Source organism: Oncorhynchus masou, unplaced genomic scaffold (genome assembly GCF_036934945.1).
Source record: "Oncorhynchus masou masou isolate Uvic2021 unplaced genomic scaffold, UVic_Omas_1.1 unplaced_scaffold_1961, whole genome shotgun sequence".
In the NCBI taxonomy this organism is placed as follows: Eukaryota; Metazoa; Chordata; class Actinopteri; order Salmoniformes; family Salmonidae; genus Oncorhynchus; species Oncorhynchus masou.
The window spans coordinates 56,192-75,372 of NW_027008455.1; the positions used below are offsets into that span (position 1 = coordinate 56,192).

At 46.4% G+C, this 19,181-nt stretch overlaps 1 protein-coding gene across 1 annotated transcript; it reads left to right on the forward strand.

The window, feature by feature from the left end:
* The first annotated feature begins 8,762 nt into the window (after window positions 1-8,762).
* LOC135532644 (CD166 antigen-like) lies at window positions 8,763-18,644 on the forward strand. Its single transcript, XM_064960111.1, has 6 exons — window positions 8,763-8,941; window positions 10,757-10,925; window positions 11,137-11,216; window positions 11,315-11,662; window positions 11,865-12,125; window positions 18,324-18,644. Exons 1-6 carry the CDS (start codon window positions 8,884-8,886, stop codon window positions 18,392-18,394), a joined length of 987 nt encoding a protein of 328 aa, XP_064816183.1. The 5' UTR covers window positions 8,763-8,883; the 3' UTR covers window positions 18,395-18,644.
* The last annotated feature ends 537 nt before the right edge of the window (window positions 18,645-19,181 follow it).

Below are 19,181 nucleotides of genomic sequence, written 5' to 3' on the forward strand. Positions count from 1 at the left end.
CATGGCTGCTTCATTACTCAGGGAGGGAGAGGTGGAAGGGGTAAGATTGGAGGGAGAGAGGGGTTGGAGAGTGGCATGGAAGGCAGAGAGAGAGGGGTTGGAGAGTGGCATGGAAGGCAGAGAGAGAGAGGGGTTGGAGAGCGGCATGGAAGGCAGAGAGAGAGGGGTTGGAGAGCGGCATGGAAGGCAGAGAGAGAGAGGTTGGAGAGTGGCATGGAAGGCAGAGAGAGAGGGGTTGGAGAGCGGCATGGAAGGCAGAGAGAGAGGGGTTGGAGAGTGGCATGGAAGGTAGAGAGAGAGAGGGGTTGGAGAGTGGCATGGAAGGCAGAGAGAGAGAGGGGTTGGAGAGCGGCATGGAAGGCAGAGAGAGAGGGGTTGGAGAGTGGCATGGAAGGCAGAGAGAGAGAGGGGTTGGAGAGCGGCATGGAAGGCAGAGAGAGAGGGGTTGGAGAGCGGCATGGAAGGCAGAGAGAGACGGAGGGGTTGGAGAGTGGCATGGAAGGCAGAGAGAGAGGGGTTGGAGAGCGGCATGGAAGGCAGAGAGAGGGGTTGGAGAGTGGCATGGAAGGCAGAGAGAGAGAGGGGTTGGAGAGTGGCATGGAAGGCAGAGAGAGAGGGTTGGAGAGCGGCATGGAAGGCAGAGAGAGAGGGGTTGGAGAGCGGCATGGAAGGCAGAGAGAGAGAGGGGTTGGAGAGTGGCATGGAAGGCAGAGAGAGAGGGGTTGGAGAGCGGCATGGAAGGCAGAGAGAGAGGGGTTGGAGAGTGGCATGGAAGGCAGAGAGAGAGAGGGGTTGGAGAGTGGCATGGAAGGCAGAGAGAGAGAGGGGTTGGAGAGCGGCATGGAAGGCAGAGAGAGAGAGGGGTTGGAGAGTGGCATGGAAGGCAGAGAGAGAGAGGGGTTGGAGAGTGGCATGGAAGGCAGAGAGAGAGGGGTTGGAGAGTGGCATGGAAGGCAGAGAGAGAGAGGGGTTGGAGAGTGGCATGGAAGGCAGAGAGAGAGGGGTTGGAGAGCGGCATGGAAGGCAGAGAGAGAGTGTGCAGATTTTTGGGGGAAGGAGTGGCAAGTGAGATTGGAAAAGTTCGAGGAGAGAGAGAGGCGGCGGGTGGAGAGTATGAGTGTGGAATATGTGTGTGGCTATTTCTGGGATGTACACAGTTTAAAAGTGGTTTCAGATTTCTCATCCTACGTCACACAGGCTCCGAATATACTACTGTGTCCGTGAGAAGCAGGGCTATTGCTCAAGTCCATGTAGAATAAGAGCACCTCCTCCCAGCTGCCCACTGCTCTGAGGCTAGGAAACACTGTTAACACCGATAAATCCACTATATTTGAGAATTTCAATAAGCATTTCTCTACAGCTGGCCATGGTTTCTGCCTGGCTACCCCTACCCCGGTCAACTGCACGGCACCCTCCACAGCAAACCGCCCAAGCCCCCACCATTTCTCCTTCACCCAAATCCAGATAGCTGATGTTCTGAAAGAGCTGCAAAATCTGGACCCCTACAAATCAGCCGGGCTAGACAATGTGGACCCTCTCTTTCTAAAATGAACTGCAGAAATTGTTGCAACCCCTATTACTAGCCTGTTCAACCTCTCTTTCGTATCGTCTGAGATATCCAAAGATTGGAAAGCTGCCGCGGTCATCCCCCTCTTCAAAGGGTTAACAAACAGATTACCGACCATTTAGAATCCCAACGTACCTTCTCCGCTATGCAATCTGGTTTCAGAGCTGGTCATGGGTGCACCTCAGCCACGCTCAAGGTCCTAAACGATATCATAACCGCCATCGATAAGAGACATTACTGTGCAGCCGTATTCATTGACCTGACCAAGGCTTTCGACTCGGTCAATCACCACATTCTTATTGGCAGACTCGACTGCCCTGGTTTCTCAAATGATTGCCTCGCCTGGTTTACCAACTAATTCTCTGATATAGTTCAGTGTGTCAAATCGGAGGGCCTGTTGTCCGGACCTCTGGCCGTCTCTATGGGGGTGCCACAGGGTTCAATTCTCAGGCCGACTCTTCTCTGTATACATCAATGATGTCGCTCTTGCTGCTGGTGAGTCTCTAATCCACCTCTACACAGACGATACCATTTTGTATACCTCTGGCCCTTCTTTGGACACTGTGTTAACTAACCTCCAGACGAGCTTCAATGCCATACAACTCTCCTTCCGTGGCCTCCAACTGCTCTTAAACGCAAGAAAACTAAATGCATGCTATTCAATTGATCACTGCCCGCACCTGCCCGTCCATCATCACTACTTTGGACGGCTCTGACTTAGAATACGTGGACAACTACAAATACCTAGGTGTGTCTGGTGAGACTGTAAACTCTCCTTCCAGACTCACATTAAGCATCTCCAATCCAAAATTAAATCTAGAATTGGCTTCCTATATTGCAACAAAGCATCCTTCATTCATGCAGCCAAACATACCCTCGTAAAACTGACCATCCTACCGATCCTCGACTTCTGCGATGTCATTATAAAATAGCCTCCAACACTCTACTCAACAAATTGGATGCAGTCTATCACAGTGCCATCCGTTTTGTCACCAAAGCCCCATATACTACCCACCACTGCGACCTGTGCGCTTTCGTTGGTTGGCCCTCGCTTCAGACTCGTCACCAAACCCATTGGCTACAGGTTATCTACAAGTTTCTGCTAGGTAAAGCCCCGCCTTATCTCAGCTCATTGGTCACCATAGCAGCACACACTCGTAGCACGCGCTCCAGCGGGTATATCTCACTGGTCACCCCCAAAGCCAATTCCTACTTTGGTCGCCTGTCAATGACTGGAACGAACTGCAAATCACTGAAGCTGGAGACTCATATCTCCCTCACTAGCTTTAAGCAGCAGCTGTCAGCAGCTCACAGACCACTGCACCTGTACATAGCCCATCGGTAAACAGCCCATCCAATCTACCTCATCCCCACACTGTATTTATTTATTTATCTTGCTCCTTTGCACCCCAGAATCTCTACTTGCACATTAATCTTCTGCACATCTACCATTCCAGTGTGTAATTGCTATATTGTAATGACTACGCCACTATTTATTGCCTTTAACTCCCTTATCTTACCTCTTTTGCACTCACTGTATGTAGACTTTTTGTTTAAGTCTTTCTACTGTATTATTGACTGTATGTTTGTTTTGCTCCATGTGTAACTCTGTGTCGTTGTATGTGTCGAACTGCTATGCTTTATCTTGGCCAGGTCGCAATTGTAAATGAGAACTAGTTCTCAACTTGCCTACCTGGTTAAATAAAGGTGAAATTAAACATAAATTAATTAAAAATGCAAGCCATTTCAATATACGGTGTCCACACATTGATGTATAAGTGGAAATGTCGGACGGAACCAGTACCTCACAGGTTCGCTAAGCAGGAAACTTACATGTAAAAACACATAGAAACAAAAACATTCTAAAAATCAATCCCGGCATGCTGGGAAATATGATAATGATGAGTGAGCTAGACCATCTTGGCCACCAGCATCACCAGCTTGTCCAGCTAGACTAACTAGTTAGACCAGCTGTAAAAAAAACAATTTTTTTTAATTAAATGTGATTTTGATTTGACAGTGTGACTGACTGGAATATCAAACCTACATGCTTCACAGTGTCAGTGAGTGATGTTTCTATCTTGTCTTCACTAGTTTTTTTTCTCCCTTTTTCCTGGTATCCAATTGGTAGTTACAGTCTTGTCCCATCGCTGTATCTCCCGTACTAACTCAGGAGAGGCTAAGGTCAAGAACCATGCGTCCTGGAAACACAACCCAACCAAGTCGCACTGCTTTTCGACACAATGCCCACTTAACCTGGAAGCCAGCTGCACCAATGTGTCGGAGGAAACACCGTACACCTGGCGACTGTGTCAGCGTACACTGCTCCTGGCCCGCCACAGGAGTCGCTAGTGCATGATGGGACAAGAACATCCCTGCCAGCCAAACCCCTCCCCAAACCTGGACGACGCTGAGCCAATTGTGCGCAGCGCCATGGGTCTCCCGGTCGAGGCCCGGTTGCGACAGAGCCTGGACTCGAACCCAGAATCTTTAGTGGCACAGCCAGCACTGCAATGCAGTGCCTTAGACCACTGCACCACTCGGGACGCCCCTTCACTGGTGTTTCTGAATGTATACTGCAGTATGACTCTGCACTGTTTAATCAGTGTGTGTGTGTGTGTGTTTCCATTCCTCCACAGAGCTTTCAGACTGTGTGTCCATCAGCTATTTGCTGCAGCCTCCTCCCTCTGGTCTAATGGTTGAAGGGGGATCAGGACCAGCTACAGTGTGGTGACCATGGAGTTGAGAGGGTCGTGACCAGCTACAGTGTGGTGACCATGGAGTTGAGGGGGATCAAGACCAGCTACAGTGTGGTGACCATGGAGTTGAGGGGGATCAGGACCAGCTAGTGTGGTGACCATGGAGTTGAGGGGGATCAGGACCAGCTAGTGTGGTGACCATGGAGTTGAGGGGGATCAGGACCAGCTAGTGTGGTGACCCATGGAGTTGAGGTGGTCAGGACCAGCTAGTGTGGTGACCATGGAGTTGAGGGGGATCAGGACCAGCTACAGTGTGGTGACCATGGAGTTGAGGGGGATCAGGGCCAGCTACAGTGTGGTGACCATGGAGTTGAGGGGGATCAGGACCAGCTAGTGTGGTGACCATGGAGTTGAGGGGGATCAGGACCAGCTAGTGTGGTGACCATGGAGTTGAGGGGGATCAGGACCAGCTACAGTGTGGTGACCATGGAGTTGAGGGGGATCAGGACCAGCTAGTGTGGTGACCATGGAGTTGAGGGGGATCAGGACCAGCTAGTGTGGTGACCATGGAGTTGACGGGGATCAGGACCAGCTACAGTGTGGTGACCATGGAGTTGAGGGGGATCAGGACCAGCTAGTGTGGTGACCATGGAGTTGAGGGGGATCAGGGCCAGCTGGTGTGGTGACCATGGAGTTGACGGGGATCAGGACCAGCTACAGTGTGGTGACCAAGGTACTGCTCTCATTGACAGCCTCACTGTGATCTTCTACAGGCGCCAAGAGTGTTGAACAGACAACTATACACACAAACAGCCATTTAATTTGGGGGGGGGTGGGGGAGGGTGACAGCTTTTTCTGAGGACTTCTTCCCTCGTCTTGGTGATGATATGATTGTGACTGACAGGAAGATCAAACATTCGTGCTTCACAGAGGGAGGCCAGTGTCAGAAACAGGTGGACATTACAGTTTATAGTGACGGCAGCTGTTCCTGGAGGACATCTTCCTTAGTAGTGGTGATGATGAGGCCCAGTTCTGGAGTTCTGGAGTTCTGGTGTTCTGGAGTTCTGGAGTTCTGGTGTTCTGGAGATCTGGTGTTCTGGAGTTCTGGTGTTCTGGTGTTCTGGATTTCTGGTGTTCAACCTCAATCAACAAAAAAAAGCTATTATGCATTGAAACAACTTCACACTCAAACATTACAATGTTTGGTTTATGGCCCCTCAAAGATAACATTTGCTTATGATCAGCTTATATACTACTTCCCCAAGTCAGATTCAGCATGGGTCTACAATACTTCTACATTGTTAGAGTATTGGTACATAGCAAAAAAAAAACGCTCTGAGCCTGCCTGATTTGATATAGTCGACATGATAACTTTTCAGCTAGCTAGCGAGAAGGCGTGGTAGACGATGAAATGAACACACGTCCAATCAAAGGAACCGGAGAAAATACGTTGACGTATCAGTGGACTGGCATTGCCAATGTAACTATGGCAGCACCCAAGTGCGCAGAAGTTGCCTGTTTTTTTTTGTTTGCTAACTGATGTGATATAATGTTTGGAGGTGCGACTTGTAGGAGGCGTGGCCTTAAAAATCGCTCCGTGTGAACACCAGTGGGAGGAAGTGTCAACGCCAAATTGTCTGGTATGTTGACAATAAAGATCAAACTTGTACGTTGCCAGTTCTGTAGTCATAACGAGACTGACGTAAAATCACATGATACCAAAGAGAATGTTAGGGTTCTATTTTCAAGACAGTGAACATTTTATCACGATATTGTGACACGAATGAATGGCAGAATTAGATGCACTTACTCTTTCTCTCTCTTACCCTCTATCCTTTATCTCTAACTTTTTTTTATTTTTATCTCTCTTACAATAGCTTACAGGGGGGATATCCGGGGGGCTTGAGGTAACGGAACGCATGAGAAAAAAAAGTGTCAATCACAAAGTAGCAGCGCAGCAGAGTAAACAGCCAAGTTGCCTACTATATATGGTGGTGAAACGGACAGCGCGCTTCAAGGTGATGATTCCTTCAAACCATTTTAGACGTCACTGCTCATACGTGTAACAGTATAGCTTTAGACCGTCCCCTCGCCCATACCCGGACCCTCTGCACACATCAACAACTGACATCCACGAAGCATCGTTACCCATCGCTCCACAAAAGCCGCGGCCCTTGCAGAACAAGGGGAACTACTACTTCAAGGTCTCAGAGCAAGTGACGTCACCGATTGAAACGCTATTTAGCGCGCACCACCGCTAACGAAGCTAGCCGTTTCACATCTGTTACATACGCATAGCCTGTACCAGGGGTAGTCAACTCTGACCCTACGAGGTCCGGAGCCTGATGGTTTTCTGTTCTACCTAATAATTGATTGCACACACCAGGTGTCCCAGGAGTAAATCAGTCCCTGATTAGAGGGGAACATTTTTTTTTTAAATACAGTGGAACTGGCTTTGAAATCCAGAGTTGAGCTGGAGGGGCCTACAGTATGCCAACCTACTGGAGTTTAGCTGTGGCGCTTAAACAAGTCTGAATTTCTTTTAGCCTAATCAATGTAGAGGAACATTTTTAGATGTCATTGCAGAACACGGGCCATATGCAAATGAACACACACTCAGCTGTGGGCCTTACAACACATCACTGTAGAACACGGGCCATATGCAAATGAACACACACTCAGCTGTGGGCCTTACAACACATCACTGTAGAACACGGGCCATATGCAAATTAACACACACTCAGCTGTGGGCCTTACAACACATCACTGTAGAACACGGGCCATATGCAAATGAACACACACTGCTGTGGGCCTTACAACACATCACTGTAGAACACGGGCCATATGCAAATGAACACACACTCAGCTGTGGGCCTTACAACACATCACTGTAGAACACGGGCCATATGCAAATGAACACACACTCAGCTGTGGGCCTTACAACACATCACTGTAGAACACGGGCCATATGCAAATGAACACACACTCAGCTGTGGGCCTTACAACACATCACTGTAGAACACGGGCCATATGCAAATGAACACACACTCAGCTGTGGGCCTTACAACACATCACTGTAGAACACGGGCCATATGCAAATGAACACACACTCAGCTGTGGGCCTTACAACACATCACTGTAGAACACGGGCCATATGCAAATGAACACACACTCAGCTGTGGGCCTTACAACACATCACTGTAGAACACGGGCCATATGCAAATGATCACACACTCAGCTGTGGGCCTTACAACACATCACTGTAGAACACGGGCCATATGCAAATGAACACACACTCAGCTGTGGGCCTTACAACACATCACTGTAGAACACGGGCCATATGCAAATGAACACACACTCAGCTGTGGGCCTTACAACACATCACTGTAGAACACGGGCCATATGCAAATGAACACACACTCAGCTGTGGGCCTTACAACACATCACTGTAACAGTAGAACAAATATCACAATATCAGAATATAACTTCAATCAATGTAGACTACAGCAGAACACGCATGAGGATATATAGGCCTCGTTATGTTAATAATATGAAGCACGTTCACGTTAACTTCACAGTACACAACTGAGTTCCTGTCTTAGTTTTCGTAACCTTCCCACAATGACTTTCCACATGTCAAGTCCATTTAACTCCCGACAGTCAATTTCTTGTGGCTGTGACATGTATCCTCTTTGTAAGTCTGTTCGAAAAGACTTCATTTTGAGTGTTTACTATAAGCTGGATGTACTCTTTAGCTTGGTCTACAATGCTTGCTGCCACTAAATGCACCTTGGTTCGGGATGTTCAATTTCTTGCTCAAAGCCATTGTAAGGCTGTCAGGAAGACTGAATATTTTCTGTCTCTCTGTCGGATCTATAATCAACTTCCTGCCGTGCAGATTCACTTCCTCTGTTTAGCTCCCCGGCGACTGGACAAAAATGACCGTTACCATGGAGACACCGTGAACTTAATTGATCAGGGAATATGAGAATATATCAATAGAATGTGTTTTTCAGGGGTTTCAGAGTGAGAAACACCAATGATTCTTTCATTCTGGTTCTGTTTGATGAAAGACACCTCTAACCTAAACACTACTCTATTATAGACTACTGTCCTTAATTCTCTCTCTCTCTTGCTCGCTCTCTCTCTCTCTCTCTCTCTCTCTCTCTCTCTCTGTCTCTGTCTCTGTCTCTCTCTCTCGCTCTCTCTGATAGATTGGGCACCAGTGTCAATGATAGAATTATGTGTGTGACAATGCAGATGTTGGTTGACTGGTTGATATATCTGCCCTCCTGACTATACCCTCTTCCTCTCCACCCCTGCCCTCTATCCTCTCCTATTGTCCCATACAATAATCTATACTCTTATTTATGCTTTGGGCGAGTGCACTGCAGTTCTCCCTCGAGTTCGTGACCCCAACTATGAATACAACTGTTGTAGATAATAGAAGACTCAGAGAGAGAGGAGGAAGAGGAGGGGTCGTTGGGGCGTTTTCCAGTAAAGAATACTTTCACTTTCAACGGTCTTCTGCAAAGCAGAACGAGCGCATTTCTTCTTCAGCTCGTCTAACAGAATAGCGGAATACTTCACCGAGGGACGTTCGTTGTTAGATGGAAAATGGAGATTTTAATTGGTATACTTATTTCATCATTGTCTCTGTATTGTGACTTCACCGGTAAGTTACACTTCTGTCTAATTCCACAACTCTGACGAGTGCGGAATTAAGTTGAGTTTAATAGTTTAGGTATTTTATTCTGTTTTGTTTCCTTAATAAACAAATGTTGGTACTGTGCATTTGATTTCAAGTATTGTCGATAACTAATGACTGACAGTGAACGGTTGAATTCTTGAGGAATACATCCTCACTCCTGCCATTGGTTCAATGACGTACTAAATTCCATGTGTGTGTACGCGTTCGTGGTGCTCAGGTCAGCTGTTTGTTCACCCGCCCGGAATTGTAATAACCCATCCACAACAACCCGACGAGATGTGATAAAGTGAAAATCTGAGGGCCGCACCCAACCCGAACCCGCAAATATAGAACATATGCAATAGGCTACAGTCAAAGAGAGCGGAACGATTTTTTTTTGACAGGGGGAGTAGTTTTTTTTAATAAACCTGATTTAGATATAAATGATAATTCCCTACATTTTGGTAGGCTATTTGTTAGTCGACTATTCTATAATTAGATGCATGTAGCTTCTCCTTTGTCATTATATGTTGACCTATAATACTAAATAAACCCTTGATCAACATAATAATGTAATAGATCGATAGAATGAACGCTTCAATCTAGTTGACATCCGTAAAGTTCTCTCTGTCATCTTTCGCAGAGCGAAGACGTTTAGGGACCGGCGAGAAAATGCAATAACGTTGTAAATAGAACGGAATAGATTTTCCGTGCAAAATGTCCAAATGACATCAGTTTGACCGGTTGTAAAGGAGAAAGAAAGCTGTGAAAATGAAACCCAATATGTTTCTGATGAGATTGCAGTTCGGCTTTTATGTGGTTGAAATACTATCATGTTGTATGATGTTTAATGATGAAGACGGCACCTCTACAGATGGTATCTAACGGAGCAGATGGTATCTAACGGAGCAGATGGTATCTAACGGAGCTGCGTATTTTCTCAAGAGGCAGAAATAAAGAATGCAGATTCTTTATGCAAGTCCACATTCTGTCAACATTTGGTGTGTCATTTTACTGCAAGAAATGCTTAGTTCTGCAAGCATTCATATTATGTCTATATGAGAAGTTATAAACCTACCAACAGATTTCCGTTTCCATGTAATATATCTGAACAGAAGGCTGCAGTTCCCTTGATGTGCCAAAGCCCCATTTGAAGTCCCGTCGTGTGACTGTCGAATTTATATATTACCTCCCAATCATCTCTTTTACCACTTCTTTTCCAAACGTTACTTTTCTGGCTCTCCTTTCTCTTTATTTTCAACTTTCCCTTCGCAGCATTTCGTCTTATTGAATTCAACGTCGACAATGTCCCCTTTTTGCCCTCCGTGGATTGACGTTAACTTTTGCTGCCAAAAGCATTATTTGTCGATGGTCAGTTTCGGCTATTTGGCGAGCGTGCAGCGTGCAGTTAAGCTCTAACGTTTAGGTTTATACACTAATACCTGATAGCCTAAAATAATGAAAGAAAAACCTCAATTTAGCCTGAATAAATTACACAAGAATTGTACATTTATAGATTATTTTAAGCTATACTTTCTCTTTTTTCAACCCACCCTTCAGCCACACACAGTCAACACGTGCATCACTAGTGTGTGCGGTATGTGTGTATGCGTGTGCATGTTCTTCTTTTTGTGTGTGTGTGTGTGTGTGTGGCAACTTCTGGGTTATGGAGTGTAACATATAGTTGATTAACATACAGATAAATATAAATATGAGACAATAATATCGTCCTGTTTGGTTTGAACAATAAAATCAACAATAACAGAACAATACAGTTTTCACTTGACCTTGGTCTTCCAGATGCTGAGTGCCTGGTGGTCAGTCCTGCCAGGCTGGTGGTGAAGCATGGAGACCCCGCCTCCTCTAACTGCAGCTCAGATACCCCTGTAGAGATGGGCTGGGAAGTCACCCAGGGAGGGGTTGGTCTAACAGACAAGGAGGTGAAGATCCTACGCTGGAAGGTGGACAGGTAAGAGAGGCAGACACAGCTGAGATTTTTAAAGCTTGTAAAAAAACAATAATAATTTTAGTTTGACTTTAATGTTATTTAGCTTCGATGGTCTTTACTGATTGGTTTGACTGTTATTTTAGACATTTATTCATCTCTTGTGTTGCCTTCTGTTTTTTATTTTCATTGATTTATTTTAAATACACTTGAAATATTTCATTTGATTTGACAGTGTGACTGACTGGAAGATCAAACCTTCATGCTTCACAGAAGGAGGCCAGTGTAAGAAACAGCTGGACATCACAGTTTATAGTGAGTGACATCTCTCTCTTATCTTCTCTGGTGTTTCTGAATGTATCCTTAGTAAGGCTCTGCACCGTTAATCACTGTGTGTTTCCATTCCTCCACAGAGCTTCCAGACCGTGTCTCCATCAGCTACAGGAAGTACCCTGATCCAATGGTTGAGGGGCATCGGTACCTGCTGCAGTGTCTTGTCCAGAACATCGCTCCTATTGGGAGACTCAGGGTGACCTTCGTCAAAGTCTCTACCACTGGTGAACAGACAGAATTAGACACACCACAGAAATCCAAGGACAACATCACCACACCAGAGAATGGGACCTACACCCTGGACTTCACCCCTGGTAGAGATGATGACGGGGCCCAGTTGTTGTGTTCAGCCATGTTGGATCTGGGACCAGAGGGACCCCAACCTCCTCCTGTAATGAACTCAAACCGCCTCAACATCAACGTGCACTGTGAGTCCTTCTGGTTCTCTGTCCACACATATTTAGTACAACCGTTAGTTAGACACCAGACGAGTCATGACGTTGACAATGTTGTTTTCACTTCATTTTCTCTCATTAATCAACTTGTTTCTCTTCTCTCTCTTTATCTCCTTCTCTCTCTTTCTCTCTCTCTCTCTCTCCCTCTCTCCCTTCCTCCTTCCTTCTCTTCTAGACAAGCCTCAGATCACTATGAGTCCTGGATGTTTCTCCATGAGCATCACGGAGGGTGACACACTATCACTGAACTGTAGTGCAAATGGTAACCCTGCCCCCTCGTACGATTGGTTGCTCCCCCAAGCTGACCCCAACCCCATGGAAGAGAGATCCGTAGTGACCATGACCAACATTGCCAAGTCTCACTCTGGAGAGTACACCTGCATCGCCAGAAACCCCCTGGGAAAAAGCACCTGTACTGTTAACGTGGAGGTCAAAGGTGAGATGGATGGATGATTGGTAGGTTTGTTGAAAGATTGGTTGGTTGTTAGGTTAGTTGCATGATAGTTTGGTTGGTTGGTTGGTTGGTTGGTTAGTTGGTTGGTAGGTTGGTTGGTAGGTTGGTTGCATGATAGTTTGGTTGGTTGGTTGGTAGGTAGGTTGGTTGGTAGGTTGGTTGGTTGCATGATAGTTTGGTTGGTTGGTTGGTTGGTAGGTTGGTAGGTTGGTTGGTTGCATGATAGTTTGGTTGGTTGGTTGGTTGGTTGGTTGGTTGGTAGGTTGGTTGGTAGGTAGGTAGGTTGGTAGGTTGGTTGGTTGGTAGGTTGGTTGGTTGGTAGGTAGGTAGGTAGGTAGGTTGGTTGGTTGGTTGGTTGGTAGGTTGGTTGGTTGGTTGGTTGGTTGGTTGGTTGGTTGGTTGGTAGGTTGGTTGGTTGGTAGGTAGGTTGGTAGGTTGGTTGGTAGGTTGGTTGGTTGGTTGGTTGGTAGGTTGGTAGATTGGTTGGTAGGTTGGTTGGTAGGTAGGTAGGTTGGTAGGTTGGTTGGTTGGTTGGTAGGTTGGTTGGTAGGTAGGTTGGTTGGTAGGTTGGTTGGTTGGTAGGTAGGTAGGTTGGTTGGTTGGTAGGTTGGTTGGTAGGTAGGTGTTTTGGTAGGTTGGTAGGTTGGTAGGTTGGTTGGTAGGTTGGTTGGTTGGTAGGTAGGTAGGTAGGTAGGTTGGTTGGTTGGTTGGTAGGTTGGTAGGTTGGTAGGTTGGTTGGTAGGTTGGTAGGTTGGTAGGTTGGTAGGTTGGTTGGTAGGTTGGTTGGTTGGTTGGTAGGTTGGTTGGTTGGTTGGTAGGTTGGTAGGTTGGTAGGTTGGTTGGTTGGTTGGTAGGTTGGTAGGTTGGTTGGTAGGTTGGTAGGTAGGCTGGTTGGTAGGTTGGTAGGTTGGTTGGTAGGTTGGTAGGTTGGTAGGTTGGTTGGTTGGTTGGTTGGTTGGTTGGTAGGTTGGTTGGTTGGTAGGTTGGTAGGTTGGTTGGTAGGCTGGTAGGTTGGTAGGTTGGTTGGTAGGTTGGTTGGTTGGTAGGTTGGTTGGTAGGTTGGTTGGTAGTTTGGTAGGTTGGTAGGTTGGTTGGTAGGTAGGTTGGTTGGTAGGTTGGTTGGTTGGTTGGTTGGTAGGTAGGTTGGTTGGTTGGTTGGTAGGTTGGTTGGTTGGTAGATAGGTTGGTAGGTTGGTTGGTAGGCTGGTAGGTTGGTTGGTAGGTTGGTTGGTAGGTTGGTAGGTTGGTTGGTAGGTTGGTTGGTAGGTAGGTTGGTTGGTTGGTTGGTTGGTAGGTTGGTTGGTAGGTTGGTAGGTTGGTAGGTTGGTTGGTAGGTTGGTAGGTTGGTAGGTTGGTTGGTTGGTAGGTTGGTTGGTAGGTTGGTTGGTAGGTTGGTAGGTTGGTAGATTCGGTCGCCCGTCGGTCTTGGTCTGTAGAGAAGGTCCTTTTATGGAAAATATATACATATTAAAAATGAAACAATAGAATTCACACATGGTGTAATGAAAAGCGTTCCTATTACCTCTGTGACCGCGCTCTCCTTGTAATGAAAAGCGTTCCTATTACCTCTGTGACCGCGCTCTCCTTGTAATGAAAAGCGTTCCTATTACCTCTGTGACCGCGCTCTCCTTGTAATGAAAAGCGTTCCTATTACCTCTGTGACCGCGCTCTCCTTGTAATGAAAAGCGTTCCTATTACCTCTGTGACCGCGCTCTCCTTGTAATGAAAAGCGTTCCTATTACCTCTGTGACCGCGCTCTCCTTGTAATGAAAAGCTCCTCTTTGGAACTGAAGAGGATCAACACCACATAGAAACACTAACTCCGAGTAGAAACACTAATGGCTCCAATGTGACGTGACCTTTCACATTATCATTGGAATTTTACTCAATACAAGCATTGTGATGTTGACATTCCAGGTGTGTTTATGTTATTTGAAACCTGACACAGCTCATGACCCCCCCCCCCATCCACACACACACATACTGCTAACATGGAGCAGGGTTCTCCAACCCTGTTCCTAGAGGTTATCCTCCTGTAGGTTTTAACTCCAACCCTGTTCCTGGAGAGATACCCTCCTGTAGGTTTAAACTCCAACCCTGTTCCTGGAGAGATACCCTCCTGTAGGTTTAAACTCCAACCCTGTTCGTGGAGAGATACCCTCCTGTAGGTTTAAACTCCAACCCTGTTCCTGGAGAGACACCCTCCTGTAGGTTTAAACTCCAACCCTGTTCCTGGAGAGATACCCTCCTGTAGGTTTAAACTCCAACCCTGTTCCTGGAGAGACACCCTCCTGTAGGTTTAAACTCCAACCCTGTTCCTGGAGAGACACCCTCCTGTAGGTTTTAACTCCAACCCTGTTCCTGATTAACCCTGATGTCGTCTCTGATAGGGCAGTATTAACCCTGATGTCGTCTCTGATAGGGCAGTATTAACCCTGATGTCGTCTCTGATAGGGCAGCACTAACACTGATGTAGCCCTGATAGGGCAGTATTAACACTGATGTAGCCCCTGATAGGGCAGCAGTAACACTGATGTAGCCCCTGATAGGGCAGCAGTAACACTGATGTAGCCCCTGATAGGGCAGCAGTAACACTGATGTAGTCTCTGATAGGGCAGCACTAACACTGATGTAGTCTCTGATAGGGCAGCAGTAACACTGATGTAGTCTCTGATAGGGCAGCACTAACACTGATGTAGCCCCTGATAGGGCAGCAGTAACACTGATGTAGTCTCTGATAGGGCAGCACTAACACTGATGTAGTCTCTGATAGGGCAGCAGTAACACTGACATGGTCTCTGATAGGGCAGCAGTAACACTGATGTAGCCTCTGATAGGGCTGCTCTAACACTGATGTAGTCTCTGATAGGGCAGTATTAACACTGATGTTGTCTCTGATAGGGCAGCAGTAACACTGATGTAGCCTCTGATAGGGCAGCAGTAACACTGATGTAACCCCTGATAGGGCAGCACTAACACTGATGTAGTCTCTGATAGGGCAGCAGTAACACTGATGTGGTCTCTGATAGGGCAGCAGTAACACTGAAGTGGTCTCTGATAGGGCAGCACTAACACTGATGTAGTCTCTGATAGGGCAGCAGTAACACTGATGTGGTCTCTGATAGGGAAGCAGTAACACTGATGTAGTCTCTCATAGGGCAGCAGTAACACTGATGTAGCCTCTGATAGGGCAGTATTAACACTGATGTGGTCTCTGAGAGGGCAGCAGTAACACTGATGTAGTCTCTGATAGGGCAGCACTAACACTGATGTTGTCTCTGATAGGGCAGCACTAACACTGATGTAGTCTCTGATAGGGCAGCAGTAACACTGATGTGGTCTCTGATAGGGCAGCAGTAACACTGATGTGGTCTCTGAGAGGGCAGCACTAACACTGATGTCGTCTCTGATAGGGCAGCAGTAACACTGATGTCGTCTCTGATAGGGCAGCAGTAACACTGATGTAGTCTCTGATAGGGCAGCACTAACACTGATGTTGTCTCTGATAGGGCAGCACTAACACTGATGTAGTCTCTGATAGGGCAGCACTAACACTGATGTAGTCTCTGATAGGGCAGCACTAACACTGATGTAGTCTCTAATAGGGCAGCACTAACATGGATGTGGTCTCTGATAGGGCAGCAGTACCACTGATGTGGTCTCTGATAGGGCAGCAGTAACACTGATGTAGTCTCTCATAGGGCAGCAGTAACACTGATGTAGTCTCTGATAGGGCAGCAATAACACTGATGTATCCCCTGATAGGGCAGCAGTAACACTGATGTAGTCTCTCATAGGGCAGCAGTAACACTGAAGTAGTCTCTCATAGGGCAGCAATAACACTGATGTATCCCCTGATAGGGCAGCAGTAACACTGAAGTAGTCTCTGATAGGGCAGCAGTAACACTGATGTAGTCTCTGATAGGGCAGCAGTAACACTGATGTGGTCTCTGATAGGGCAGCAGTAACACTGATGTGGTCTCTGAGAGGGCAGCACTAACACTGATGTCGTCTCTGATAGGGCAGCACTAACACTGATGTAGTCTCTGATAGGGCAGCAGTAACACTGATGTAGTCTCTGATAGGGCAGCAGTAACACTGATGTCGTCTCTGATAGGGCAGCACTAACACTGATGTAGCCTCTGATAGGGCAGCAGTAACACTGATGTAGCCCCTGCTGGGGCAGCAGAAACACTGATGTAGCCCCTGATAGGGCAGCAGTAACACTGATGTAGTCTCTGACAGGGCAGTATTAACACTGATGTGGTCTCTGATAGGGCAGCACTAACACTGATGTAGCCCCTGATAGGGCAGCAGTAACACTTATGTAGCCCCTGACAGGGCAGTATTAACACTGATGTGGTCACTGATAGGGCAGCACTAACACTGATGTAGCCCCTGATAGGGCAGCAGTAACACTGATGTAGCCCCTGATAGGGCAGCAGTAACACTGATGTAGCCCCTGATAGGGCAGCAGTAACACTGATGTAGCCCCTGATAGGGCAGCAGTAACACTGATGTGGTCTCTGATAGGGCAGCACTAACACTGATGTAGCCCCTGATAGGGCAGCAGTAACACTGATGTAGCCCCTGATAGGGCAGCAGTAACACTGATGTAGCCCCTGATAGGGCAGTATTAACACTGATGTGGTCTCTGATAGGGCAGCACTAACACTGATGTAGCCCCTGATAGGGCAGCACTAACACTGATGTAGTCTCTGATAGGGCAGCAGTAACACTGATGTAGTCTCTGATAGGGCAGCATTAACACTGATGTCGTCTCTGATAGGGCAGCACTAACACTGATGTAGTCTCTGATAGGGCAGCAGTAACACTGATGTAGTCTCTGATAGGGCAGCAGTAACACTGATGTCATCTCTGATAGGGCAGCACTAACACTGATGTAGCCTCTGATAGGGCAGCAGTAACACTGATGTAGCCCCTGATAGGGCAGCAGTAACACTGATGTAGTCTCTGATAGGGCAGTATTAACACTGATGTAGCCCCTGATAGGGCAGCAGTCACACTGATGTAGTCTCTGATAGGGCAGTATTAACACTGAAGTAGTCTCTGATAGGGCAGCAGTAACACTGATGTGGTCTCTGATAGGGCAGCAGTAACACTGATGTAGCCTCTGATAGGGCAGCAGTAACACTGATGTAGCCCCTGATAGGGCAGCACTAACACTGATGTAGTCTGATAGGGCAGCAGATAACTCCCTCGGGTAGATAACGTCGGTAGTCCAGTTGTGATGGCCCCGTGGGGCGGATAGGTGATTGTAGCTCAGGAGAATGAAATCCGGGGACATGGAGAGAAAAATATGTCCGGTATGTTCCGGTCCGAGCCGCGCCGCCGTACAAAACTGGCGATAGATTTTCGAGCTAAAGGATAGCTGATGACCATAAACTGTGGTTAGCTTAATACTAACGATTAGCCAGTAAAGAAGCTAACTAGCTTCTGATTAGCTTCTGGTTAACTTCAGGCTAGCTTCTGGATTAGTTTCTGATTAGTTTCTGATTAGCTTCTGGCGAGCTTCAGGCTAGCTTCTGGTTAGCTACAGGCTAGCTTCTGGCTAGCTTCAGGCTAGCTTCTGGTTAGCTTCAGGCTAGCTTCTGGATTAGCTTCAGGCTAGTTCTGGTTAGCTTCTATGGAGGATTACAGATTTGAGGTAAATAATACTTTCTTTTTTCGAAATATAAATTGGTGAGGCGGGTTGCAGGAGAGTGTTTTGAAGATGAGTTTATGGAAAATAAAAAATGTATATAAAAAGGTATGCGAAGAAAGTTGTAAATATATATATATATACGGACAAGGACAAAAGACATCTGAACTACTATGCCATCTTGGAGCAGAGGAAGGATGCAATGCTCATTTCCTCTCTCTGTTCCTTTAAACTTTGGAGTGGTAGTCTTGGTAACGGTAGGTCATATGCAAAACCACTTCAGTGTAAAAAAATGTTGGAATCTGAGCATCCTTGTATATGGAGTGTGGGAATTGTATCAGGATTGAGATCCACATATGAATGTAGTTTAAATCAAAACTCAAAAGATAAACCCATGTCGTTTTTTTGAGCTGTTTACAGATATATCAGATATATATCAGACATGCCAAATTATTGGCAAATGATCAGAATTGTGTTGCCTGTGTAAACGCAGCCTAAACGTCTGTTTCCCTCCTCAGGAGCTTCCTGTCAGACTGCTGGAAGTGCCTTGGTGGCTGTGCTGCTCCTCCAACTCATTCATTGGCTTTAAGACCACTTCCTGAATCCACTGATTGGCTGAATACATGTGCTTTTCTTTTTTTTTCTTCGAAATCCCTCCCACTGTGATTGGTGGCTGTCTGTCCACTTTCTGCTGACTATTGATGAATTATTTGTATTGATTTATTGATTGATAACCATGACAACAATACTTTGATAATATTACCTTGTAACTTTATGATTTTGCCTTAAATCAACAGTTTGGATCCACCTACACATTAAAGGGTTTTTCTTTATTTGTACTATTTTCTACTATCTCTGACCATTCGGGATGTTAGTCAGCTATGACTAACATACCACTGTTAATATTTAATATTTCCTTATTAAGTTATGGTGTCAGATAACATACAATGAAACTAGACTTTTGTTAATATACGAATGACCTTGTTCCAGGTGGGGATGTTGTTCTGCACTAGTGTGTCAATAGCAGGACATCTTTGACTCTTGATTACACCTACTAAACACACTACATTGTTTGCGAGACCAGACGTTGTATGTTATTCTAATCCGAATGGTCATTTCAGAGCGTCTAATTTGTAAACGTTTCGACTGTATTAAATGATAACTTTTGTCGATTCCGTAAAACATTGATACGATCTTGTGATGTACGTGGCGAAGCTTCAAGAGTTCTTATCGATTCAACGGTAAAACAACGTGCTCCATTGATCCCATTGCAGCCATTACTGGGGCCATGTGCACATGAACACACACTCTGCTGTGACACACACTCCGCTGTAACACACACTCTGCTGTGTAACACACACTCTGCTGTAACACAC